Source organism: Argentina anserina, chromosome 2, assembly GCF_933775445.1.
Source record: "Argentina anserina chromosome 2, drPotAnse1.1, whole genome shotgun sequence".
NCBI lineage: Eukaryota > Viridiplantae > Streptophyta > Magnoliopsida > Rosales > Rosaceae > Argentina > Argentina anserina.
This window is the reverse complement of record NC_065873.1, coordinates 14,703,420-14,715,185: the sequence shown is the minus strand read 5'-3', so window position 1 is coordinate 14,715,185 and position 11,766 is coordinate 14,703,420. Positions and strand designations below refer to the sequence as shown.

Genomic DNA, 11,766 nt, shown 5'->3' with positions numbered 1-11,766 from the left:
TCCATTGATATGGGGTTGTACTATCAGTATTCCGACAAGAAAAGTGCTATTCTGGTAGGATTGGACGGCGATGTCAGACTGGTAAGTGACCGAGTCGCCGTCGCCACTGCCCGAAAAGCTAGACACAGCTCCGTCGCCGCCGATGTCTCTACTGGTGCTAGTTCTTAGCATTTACATGACAAATCCTCCTTTCATGCAACTTCTAGTGACGAGTTGATATGATTCACTGATGCTGGATACCTTTCAGATCCACACAAAAGATGTTCTCAAATTGGTTATGTTTTTACCATAGGGAATACGACGATTTCTTGAAGATCTACCAAGAAAACCCTTGTTGCTACTTCCTCGAATCATTATGAGATTATTGCGTTACATGAAGTCATCAAAGAGTACATTTTGGCTTCGAGCAATCATTACTCGCATTCGAGATGCTAGTGGATTAATTTATACTACAGTTGAAACTACTTATATCTACGAAGATAATGCGGCTTGCATTAAGAAAATGAAATTAGGTTACATTCAGGGTGATAACATAAAGCATATTTCGCGAAAGTTTTTTTTTTAATAATCAGCAACAACAAAAGATGTTGAATACTCAAGTTAATCAGATTCATTTTGAGGATAATGTGGCTGATTTGTTTCCTAAGTCACTACCTAAATCTACATTTCAGAAGCATGTGAAGCACATTGGTTTGCATCGTTTATCAAAGCTCTAAGATTGAGTTAAAAATCAAGGAGAGCAATTTTGTAGATATCAGGGCGAGTCTACGTCACATGCATTGATCATTTGTAGTTAGTGTGTTGTGTAGTTAGTGCGTTGTGCTCCTTTTGTCATTCGACCAAGACTTTTATTTTACCCAAGAGGTTTTTGTTTTGTTTGCCAATGTTTTTACCGAGACAACAGTATTACACTATGTCACATAAGGATCGCGATACAAATAAGAGTGTTGTAAGAGAATCATGAGAAAATTTGATAAATAACCTTTTTTGGGTCCTCAAATTGATTTTTAGCCTTCTTTTATAATTGGGTGCTTCTATTCATACCTCTAAGTGTCAATTTTAGAGGTATGAATAGAAGCACCCTTTATAATTATGTTCAAAATGACCTTCTAAGAGTGTAAATGGTCTTTATTACATTTTTTCTAAAACTCAACAAACAAGAGAAACAACAACGACCTAACACATTCATATATAGTTTTCTCATAAAAAAAACACATTCACAGTCAAAACTCCACCCTCTGTACTGATTTGAAGAACAGTAAAAAAAGTTTATTTGATCGAGGTATGTACATCTATAATCTCTTTGTTTTTGTTTTCTACAATTGGATAATACACGAATTCGTGGTTATGTTCTTGAACGAGTTTGTAATTATATTCTGAAAATTTTTAGGGTTTGACCAGAAAACCCCAAACCCTATATGAGGAAATTGATAACTAAGAATTGAGATTATGTAAGAGTAAAATTGCGCGGTGTGGTTGTGATATTTAGCGTATCATTGCGTGGCTTCTTTTGTCACAAGTTCACAATTGTTGTGGCTTCTTTAATTTGCTGTAATTATCTTACGTATTAGACTTTCAAAAGTTCATTATGCTGGTCATGTATTTGAGAATGGCTCTATATCTTTATATTTCTTTATCAATTAATAACTGTACTGTAGCTGAGTTCATTTTCTGTTTCTTTCAGAAATGAGTCGTTCATGGTTGTTCTTTATTATGGTGGGAAATAGGTTGATGCCCAATATACAGGTGATCAGTCAAAGACAATGTTAGTCTCGAGCCATGTTACTTACCAAGAGCTTGTGAAGGACTTATATCATCAGATTTGTGTGAAGCCAGATCAATATGGAATGAAAGTGCATTATCAATATAGGAGTAACTTAGGAGTCTACAACACAATGGAGATAGTTGACAACGAAGATGTAGCTAGTTGGGTGTGTGAAAGCCTTTCCATGCAACCTAATAAGATTCCATTATATATCACTTTGGAATGCACCTTATCAAGATTTGTTGGTAGAAGTAATCAAGGCATAACCAGTAGACCTAACTCATCCCAGTATGATGATGTGGCCTCAACAATATATTCCATAGAAGCTGAAAATCAACACCTTACTTCATTGATTTCCCCGCATGAGCCTTTAGTAGTGAACTCTGGGTTGGAGAATGGTGATAATGACTCATACGATAACAGAGAGGAAGATGAGTTCCCACAATCCGATTGGGATAATGAGGCTCTAATGGAGAATGCAAAAATTGGAAGTTAGCAACACAAGTATGTCAACTTTATCCCATCATCTTCTTATCGTAGCAAAAGAAGGCGTACACAAGACTATGAGAATATTGCGTTTGTGGGCAGCAGTGATGATATTTTGTAGGTTAGTTATATGTAAGAAAGCCTTGAAGCAACATTTAGGTATGCTCGCAATAAGAAAGAATCATGAGTTTAAAGTGAAAAAATCAGCTAGGGATCGGTTTGAAGTTGGGTGCGTGGATCCTAATTGTAAGTGGCGTCTACACGCAATAAAGCTAAAAGATTTGGCCTATTTTGAAGTAAGAGAATTTCCTGATGATCACTCGTGTTCATTGGATATTATACATCGTGATCATAGACAAGCAAGCAGCTCCCTAATTGGCCAATTTATCAAGTCAAAGTTTGAAGAAGGAACCTCGCGTATATACAGACCTAAAGATATCATTGATGATGCACGTGTCCAACTTAGGGTTAACATGAGTTATAATAAAGCTTGGAGGGCAAGGAAAGCAGTTATAGAAATTACAAGAGAATCACCAGAGGGATCATTTGCTCTACTTCTAGCATACTGTGCTATGGTAGAGCGTAAAAACCAAGGTACAATTACACACATCGAAACGTATGAACATGATAGGAGCACTTTGTGCGACGTTTTTAACATGTTTTTACTTCAATTTGTATTTTCCTTAACCATTATTGTTGTAATATTGAGTCATTATGTCGAGTTAGGAGTCTATAGTCGCGTTGGTTGCATTTTGGTATTAAACCATACTAAAAACGCAGAAATTGTCAAAAGTGCTATATAGAGTAGTATTCCTTGTCGAACTAGGAAACCTAGTTGGGTTAGAATTTATTATTCGATATTTCTGTAATATTTATGATTTATATTTATTATTTTCTTTCCTTATTTCAGAATTAAATGAGAGATAATGGCTTGGAAATTAAGGAAAGAAAGAGGAGAAGAAGGAAACAAAAATAGAAAAAGGAAAGAAATAATTTAGTTTTTGAATGAGATAAAAATGAAGAAGTATGCAACCTCAAAAGAGGGAAGGTTCATCCGACCATAAATAGAAAAGAAGAAGAAAATAAGGAAATAAAAGAAGAAAAAGGAAGGAGAGAACTAAAAGATATTTCAGAAGAATGCATGTGACCTAGAAGAAGGGAGAATGCATGTGACCAACAAAGATGATAATCATTCAATCAAGAAGGAAAGAAGAGAAGAAAAAGAAGAGAATCAGTTCATAACCATGCAATCTCTCTCCCTCATTCCTCTATAAATAGCATGAGATTTTTCCACATTGGAGATCACATCTTATACACAAAACTTAGCCGAACCTCTACCAAAATACTTTCAGAAAATTCAAGCCATAAGCATCATCCATCACCACCACAAACTGCATCATCTATTCCCTTCCTCCATAACTGATTACACCACCCTTTGACGAATCCTTCAAGGTTCTTAAAGTGTGATTCATCCATGGTTTGTAATTTATTTTCTAGTTTTATAGGCTTTACGATTTGTATTAAAGAATTCTTGGATTTATTTTCAGTTTTATATATGAAGAACATGATTTCAGATTTACTTGGTTTAATGTTTTGAGTATATAAACTCTTGTTTATGATTTGATTTCGTGTATTATGGTTAATAGCAGTAGAGTTTCATTATGTCTTTAGGTTTTATTTTGATTAATTCCTTGAACTCGTGCATCTAAATCAAGGCTTGAGGCTGTTACAGCCATGGCTGTCCTTGGGTTGCGATTTCATATACCAAAGTAGTCTTTGATCGAGTTATACGATTCGTTGTCTTGGTCATTGCTACTTAATTAGGGCGGTTATAGTTCTAGGAATTTTCATGCTTAAATATGACGAGTGACACCATGCATATTTACATGTCTTCAATTCGGCTTAATGTGCTTATGTGCTTCTTTGTGTTTAACTTTTACGCTTCGTGTTGCTAGACCTTTTATCATATGTTTAGGATTAGACGCTTCGTTGATTCTAAATAATTATGGATTCTTAACGATTAGATGAACCGATACAGGCTCTAATTAGAATTGGAATTGAGATGAACTTAGAGTATATCGAATCTACTTGCTGCCCTAATCATTGTGTGCGTGTCTTACATAATCTTGAGTGAATCTCGTGATTGGTGATGTGTTGAGTTGTCGATCACTAGTATATAATTAGTTTAGGATGTTATTTTAAAGTAGTAATTAGATAAACAACTTCAAATACCCCATTTATTTGTTAACACTTTTAAGTCTAGAGTTTCCTTCAATTCCCCTGACTAAACGATCCTTGCTTATTCTATACTAACGATGACATTTTACATGGTTTATTAAGTGACGCTCACGCATCAGAACATAACCATTTTTTGTACTTTTTCATGGCAATTGGAGCCTCAATTTGAGGATTTGGAGATTCAATGAGGCATGTGATTGCTATTGACGGTACATATTTGAAAGGAAAGTACTTTAGAACAATGTTTGCAGCTGCATGTCAAGATGGAGAGAATCAAATATATACTTTGGCATTTGGGGTGGTAGACTCAGAAAATGATGCCTCATGTTCATGGTTTTTGACGAAATTGAGAGGGGCAATTGGAGATGTAGAGAATTTAGTGTTCATATCATGGAGCTTGCATCTTTCATATTGCTAATAACCTGCGAACAAAGTTTGGCAAAAAAATGAAAATCTTGAAGTTGTATTAGTCAGTAGCAAAGAAGTACCAAGTAGCTGAGTTCAATACAGTGATGGCTGACCTACGAAAAATTAAAGATGGAGACGTTTGTAAGTGCCTTGAAGATATAGAGTGTCATAAGTGGGCAAGAGCTCATTTTATGGGGTACAGGTACAACATGATGACATCTAATAAACCCTAATTCTATACCGCGACAGTCCCCTAAATCTATTCTAATACGGCAGATAATTTTGCTTTGTGATATACTTTCCCCAAATATCCGGTCCACGAGCTTAAATAGTCTAGATAATATTATAATATTATTTTAGGCCCAAACACTACCGTTCACACCAAATATGTAATAATCCATTTCCCTCAAGGTTGTTGGAAGCTGATCTTGCTGGGAGAAGCTCCCCTTCATGATGACTTTGAGTAGATCTTTTCCGCTGCGTTAGTTTGTGCAGCAGTAACGAGGTATTGTAAAGCAACTTGGCCATTAAAGGTCCTTGCATCTAAAGGTAGTCTTGACTCTTGCCAGAGCCTCCCATTCCAACAACTGTAATCACAGTTCTCTGTGGTTGTGAAGACAAAAGCATTGTGACCTACTTCTCTTTAGCATCAATAATACCCACCACTACATCATCCAGAAGAGTCCCCTTTAAAAATTCCATTAACAAACACCACTATACACAAAACTACCAAAAAAAACTGGCTTTGATAGTCTTGATCATCTTCTGCAAACTTTGATGGTATGCACGCAGCACGCCCCTCGTGTTTGCCACCCAGCTTTTCTCCACTTCACTGAGAATTCCCTTTCTTTCTGCTAAGAAAGTCTTTCATGAATTATGACTAAAGGCACGCACTTGATCACCCACTACTGACCTCTTATCAAGAACTGCAACTCTAATGCCAAGCTAAAAAACCGCCGGGTCGTCTTTTATACTTTTTGTTTCTTTTGTAAACCAGATCCTTCCATGTGGTAGTGCTGCGTTTTCTATCACCACATGTTCTTCATCTTCAACTGTTCGCTTCAGACGGGGAACAGTGTTGCTTCTTGTCATACATTTATAAGTACTTCAAGTATAACACAGCTATGTCTAAAAACTTCATAGAAATACAACTACAGTATTTGGTTCTGCAAACATGCAGAAGCAGTTGACAACAGTACGTATTTAAGAACAGTGGAAAGCACGCAGTAGTTCCAAACAAGGAGTGACATCAAAAGACAAAGCAATGAAGGATACATCAGTATATTATATGCAATGCCGAAGGTCATCTCGAAAATATACCAGCTCGGCCAACTAACAAAGAAAAAGGAAGAAACAGATATACCAGCTAGACAGCATACATAAACCAAAACCCAAAGAATTCCTACCAATATTTATTAACAGGCAATCATGACCTGAAGTATGTGAGGAACATGATCCAGAAGCTGGACTGACTGCTGCACACAAGTTCACGACTCAATATGATCTATTGGGGTTCGCAGATGAAGATGACTTGGCTTTTGCAAAATCAACAAGGTCTTTGAAAAGGGCATCTTCCTGTTTCACTTGTTTCGTTGGGGTAGATGAATTAAGGGAGAGGTTCTGAGTCTGTCCAACTAAACTGTCATAAGAACCAGATCCACTACTTGGTCCACCCACTTGCTGCTCAAAGAACTGTTGTCTCTGATTGTATCTGGATGGTGGAGGTGGTAGACTAACGGGAGACTGAGAACCTCCAGGAGACAGAGAACCTCCAGGAGCCTGTGCATCCCAAGGAGCTGGAGGCAACCCATCAATGGATTTGCTTCTTGGAGCGGGTTCATCATAAACAGGCTTTCCAGTGAACAAAGGTGATGGAGTTGTGTTTTGGGAATGGGATGAAGGGGGCGAAGAAGATAATGGGGTCAACCGTGAACTGGAATTTGGGCTCGAATGAGCTGGAATGGCAAAGAACATGGATTCTGAAGTTCCAGAGGATCCTTCAGATTTGTAGGCTTCACCACTGAGAAAATCAATCACACCAGGACCAAGTGTTATTGGCCTTTGAGAAGAGGGTGGAGGAGGAAGAAGTGGACTGACTCGCACAGGTTCAGTCTTGGAATTGGCCGATTTCTGGCCCTGTCCCTGTGAATTATCTCTTGATGACCTGCAACGCATTTCACCAGATTATTATAAAAGAAAAACCAAAAACATGCGCAATTAATTGAATCTACAATCTCCATCTCCTAACTCATAGATTCAATAACAAGCAATAAATAGTTCCCTCAATCATACTTCATATACCTCTATCAAACTAAATCAGGTATGGTGAATAAAATAGTAAAAAGTAGCGTAAAACATAGAGTAGATCCTCTGATTGTCACCTGTGAGCTAGTTGGGCAAATTCATCCTCCGACTCATCATCCTCATGGTTCACATTCACAAGTGGCACAACAGAAGATTCCGGTCCTCTGATTGCTGTTCTTGTTCCTTTCACCATGTCATCATGCCGACTAAGTACCCTCTGCAGATCATCATTCAGTGACAATCCCTGAAACAGAAGCGACTCATCTCTGGAAGAAAGAGAAGCACAGCCATTAATAACCTCAAATCTAAAACTAAATACCAACAAGTTTGTGACCAATCACTTACACAGTGTTATTCACCAGCAGCATGACACGCTTTTGGTAGGAACGACACTGATCAACAAGGTCCACAATAATTTCTTCCTTCAACCCCTGCAACAATATTCAGCATTAAACGTTGTATAACCAAAAGATGATTGATAAACTGGCATTTGTAGTTACAGCATGAATCAAGAATTTTTCCAAATGCACAGAATCTAAAAACCTGAAAAAGAGTACAAATATACTTGTAGCAAGGTAAAATAATACTAGCCTCTTGACAGTTGACACGCCCTACGTGCGTGGTAGTTTACTTAAAAACAAATTAATAAAAGAAGAAAAAATGATAGACGAGTTGTGGTTGGAAGTAGTGGGCAAAAATTCCTCCCACATTTTCTATTCTTTACTTTTTGATTTACTATTCTAACCATTATCTAATATATTTTATAATTCTAGAGTTTTGATCAATGAAGGGTACTTCTGATATTTTCTGATTTGGCGGTTCCATATGAGGAATTGCAATTGCCTTAATTAATAAAGATATATTATTATTTTTTTCACAACAAATCCAAAGCTCAGAGATAGCAATGTAAATCTAATATTACCTCAGGGTTATTAGCATCCAAGGCATTCAGCATTTCCATCAAGACTTCAGCAATTCCTCGAGCATTTTGAATCTCTGGCAAGCTGATCATACATAATTATAAGTATTTTATTTTAATTGAAATAATTAAAAGTGTTACATTGTCACAAATTCACAATTACCACAGACCAAAAACTACCAGAGACAATCAAATGCTGCTATTATTAGTTTCACACTAGAGGTAATTCTGTGGGAATAATGACGTAACTGTAAAAAAGTAGAAATGATATATTAGGGACAACAAATATGAAACTGACAAGGTTTCAGTAGCCGTAGAACGGCTCAAGAGTACAACACCAATCAAACCCTTCGGGATATGAAGTCTAAAATTTAAGTTGGATAAGGCATGCACAAGCACCTCAGTTCTCACACTAAAAAATTTACCAATATCATTTTTTAGTTGTAAGTATGAAAGTTATGAAGTAATAAACATATGTACATCAACAAGCCAGATTGAGGGTTCCAATAAGAGGTCACTTATATCAGGCAAAGATATAGACATTCGTAATCTATTAATAAAGCAAGAAGGAGAGTTGACACATTAAATTTTTGAACTACCCAGATTGCCCAAAGTTTATTAAACCCCAAAATCTATCTAACTATGGTTTGATGGATATGATTGTAATTTGGAAAATATAAAAGTGAAAAGAAAAAATAAGAGATAAAGAAGGAGAAAGATAACTACCCACAACTGTATCCGTGTTGTTTTTGTTTTTTTTGTTTTCCTTACAATTTCTGTTAGAAGAAAAAGAACTAAATACAACACACATGGAGTGTGTCATGAGGCTAGTCAACAGTAAAAAAATCTTTATTAGTCTAATTCAGTCAATACGCCTATGATCAACATAGATGCAAAGATGAAGCAACAAATATCTTTGAATAGCCTAATCTGTATTGGTTCAATGTGATACAAGATTCATCAGTTAGTACCTAAGACCAGAAGCATCAGACTCCAGAGAAGCCTGAATAGCGGCATCATCATATGATGGAACAGAAGAAACTACTGGCTGAGTCTGCGGTGGAGTAAAGAGCAGTTCACTGTTCTCTTCTCGTGGTGGAAATTCGACTCCGGCAGACTGGAAATTATAATTTAAATGGTTAGAAGAACTCAAGAACAGAAGCAGAATGAGATAAAATTATGAACATCGAGATGTTATAAACCAATTACCCTCAGTTCGTTATATGCTGCATGGTATTGGGGAAATCTTGATCCCATTCCGCCCCCAAAGGCTTCTTGCCAGGTATCTATTAAAATAAGTATCTTTTCCCTAACACTCAAATCTGGCTGCAGAGTCAAATTATATAACAAAACAGAAAATACATTAGTGCATGTTCTTGTCAAATTGATTATGAGGATGGAGCTCAAGAGAGTATACAGCACCTTTTTCTTTACTATTTTGACCATATCATGCAAGATATCACGCTCAACAATATGGCGAAAAATAGTCTCACCACAATTTTTGCTCACGGTCTCCAATGCCTGGATTTGAAAAGCAAAATGAACATCAATCAACTCTTTTTCGTTAAGTGCAGCAACATAACTACTGAACAACAATTGATCCTTAGATATTTGAACATCCATTGACATTTTTATGTGTATACATGATTTTAGCAAGAAAATACTACAGGAGTATATAGGTCAGAAACTTGGAAAAATGAAAAGAATGCATAACATTTATTCTTCAAAAACTTCATAGAGGGAATATAAATTAATAAACACATAGAACATAAGAAAATTTGAAAAGTAGAATACTCACAAACAGAGCGAGAAGTTGTATTTTTGGATTTTTAGAGCCCAGGCGCTTCTTTAGTATCTTCAAGGCATCTTTTGCTTGCCTACAAATTTGAATATACCTCAGCTGTCAAACATTCTGAATATCAAAATTGGATAAGGGCAGACATATCAGGAAAAAAAAAATTAAAGTTGAGCTACTGAAATAATTCAATAACCACTCTTCAACATTTTCCAGTGGAGTGATGCTCAAAACTTTAAAAAAAAACTGATACACAGGGAATAAAATAGAACCCAGTGAAACACAAATAAGTCCTATTTGCCTATTTCCTCAAAAAAAAAAATTTGCTCATTTCTTTGTTAAGATCACTGAAACATCATTGTAATGTGAAACAGAAGCGACTTATGTAAAAAGGGGCACCCTAACAATGGTATAAATTTATACTACTGGTGTATGATATGGCAAGGTTTCCGATCTGTAGTTTTAATACGCAGTTATTTATGTAAATTCTAGCCTATACAATCACAGAAACTTGCAACCTTATCATAATCAAGTATGTACATTGTACAAGAATATCCAAATCATTGCACAAACACACCACTCAAGCACTCTTATAAGAGATCCTTCTATATATATATATATATACATATATAAAACAAAAAGACAATTGAGATTATGCAACATTAGCAATTCTAACTAAAGTTTCAAGCTCCCCCAACTACTGCAGACTGGAAGCATAATTTAGTAGGTACACCACAAACTCTTTTAGCAAACAGGAGTATCTATTGAAGCAATTTCCTGCTATCTGAGACCCATATTAGGCCAAATGTGAGTTCCCTCAGAAAGTCTAAAGGACATTTCATTTCTGTAGTAGTATAAACCAAAAAAAAGGCATCTCATATGTTTAAAGTGCATGTCAACGAAATACATGAGTTCTTAGGATCAATTACATATTCGTTGTACATATATATTAAGAGAAAGAAAGAGTTTTATATCAAAATCGGGTGAGTTATGTTTACATGGAACAGTTTACAATCCAAAAACGAAATTGTTTCCCGATTGGACAGTCAATCAATCTAAGAATATATTTTAAAAATCTTGCAAACACACTATTAAAACTACTACCCGCATTGCATAATTACAAAAAGCAACCACTCATCACAATTCCAAGCCACCTCGTCTTATAAAAAATTTCGACAATAACAACCACATATATTTCAGAAACCAAACAAAATATAAAAATCGAGGAAGCAAAAAGAATCGATACCCTTGGTCCATATTGATAATGTCACACAATTCAATGTTGATTGCCCAGTCTGGACCAATCAGCATATCACTGGTCGCCCTCTCGGCACACGAAGCTGCAGCCATCTCTGATGTCCCAAAGCAGCTTCACTCAAGTCCTCCAAAACACACCTAGTACCACGAAGACAATCACAAATTCAATATTCGCAGTCGAAAACTCTAAAACAAGCTGAAAAATATCTCAATCAATGCAGATTCAACAGAATAAGATCAACCAAAAGGGTAGAAGAGAGTCATTAAGCAAAGTCAAGTCAACAAGATCGGTGTGAGGTGGCGATCGGATCATGATTAGAGTTAGATTACCGTCATGTACAGTGGAATTGAGGATCGGGAATTGAATTCGGAGCTTAAACCCTTAGTTGTTGAGAAAGAGATCAAAAGAGAATTGAATCGGAAACGAGGAGGATTTGAATTTGATCTGAGAGAGAGAGAGAGAGAGAGAACGTACCAGTGAGAATCGAAGAGGGAGGAAAATGCGAGGAGAGAGAGGGAGAGAGAGGGAGAGGTGATTTGGAGGAGGGGTGTTCTTTGATTTGCTTTCTTTTCTTTCTTGTGCAAGGGTTTGCT

General features: G+C 36.4%; 1 protein-coding gene across 1 annotated transcript; it reads right to left on the bottom strand.

Moving 5' to 3' along the window:
- Positions 1–6,127: 6,127 nt before the first annotated feature.
- Positions 6,128–11,766, bottom strand: LOC126782354 (TOM1-like protein 3). The gene is made up of 10 exons (XM_050507579.1): positions 11,648–11,766; positions 11,162–11,310; positions 9,919–9,997; positions 9,543–9,641; positions 9,330–9,446; positions 9,092–9,237; positions 8,124–8,205; positions 7,547–7,632; positions 7,279–7,467; positions 6,128–7,061 (listed from the first exon to the last, which is right to left on the bottom strand). Exons 2-10 carry the CDS (start codon positions 11,263–11,265, stop codon positions 6,392–6,394), a joined length of 1,572 nt encoding a protein of 523 aa, XP_050363536.1. The 5' UTR covers positions 11,266–11,310; positions 11,648–11,766; the 3' UTR covers positions 6,128–6,391.

Excerpts from the sequence above, each read along its gene's own strand:
- LOC126782354 (XM_050507579.1), bottom strand. The coding sequence starts at position 11,265 with ATGGCTGCAGCTTCGTGTGCCGAGAGGGCGACCAGTGATATGCTGATT. Across the intron at positions 9,998-11,161 it reads ATTATCAATATGGACCAAGG|GCAAGCAAAAGATGCCTTGA; the intron begins GTATCGATTCTT and ends TCAAATTTGTAG. Across the intron at positions 8,206-9,091 it reads TCTGATGCTTCTGGTCTTAG|CTTGCCAGAGATTCAAAATG; the intron begins GTACTAACTGAT and ends ATGTATGATCAG.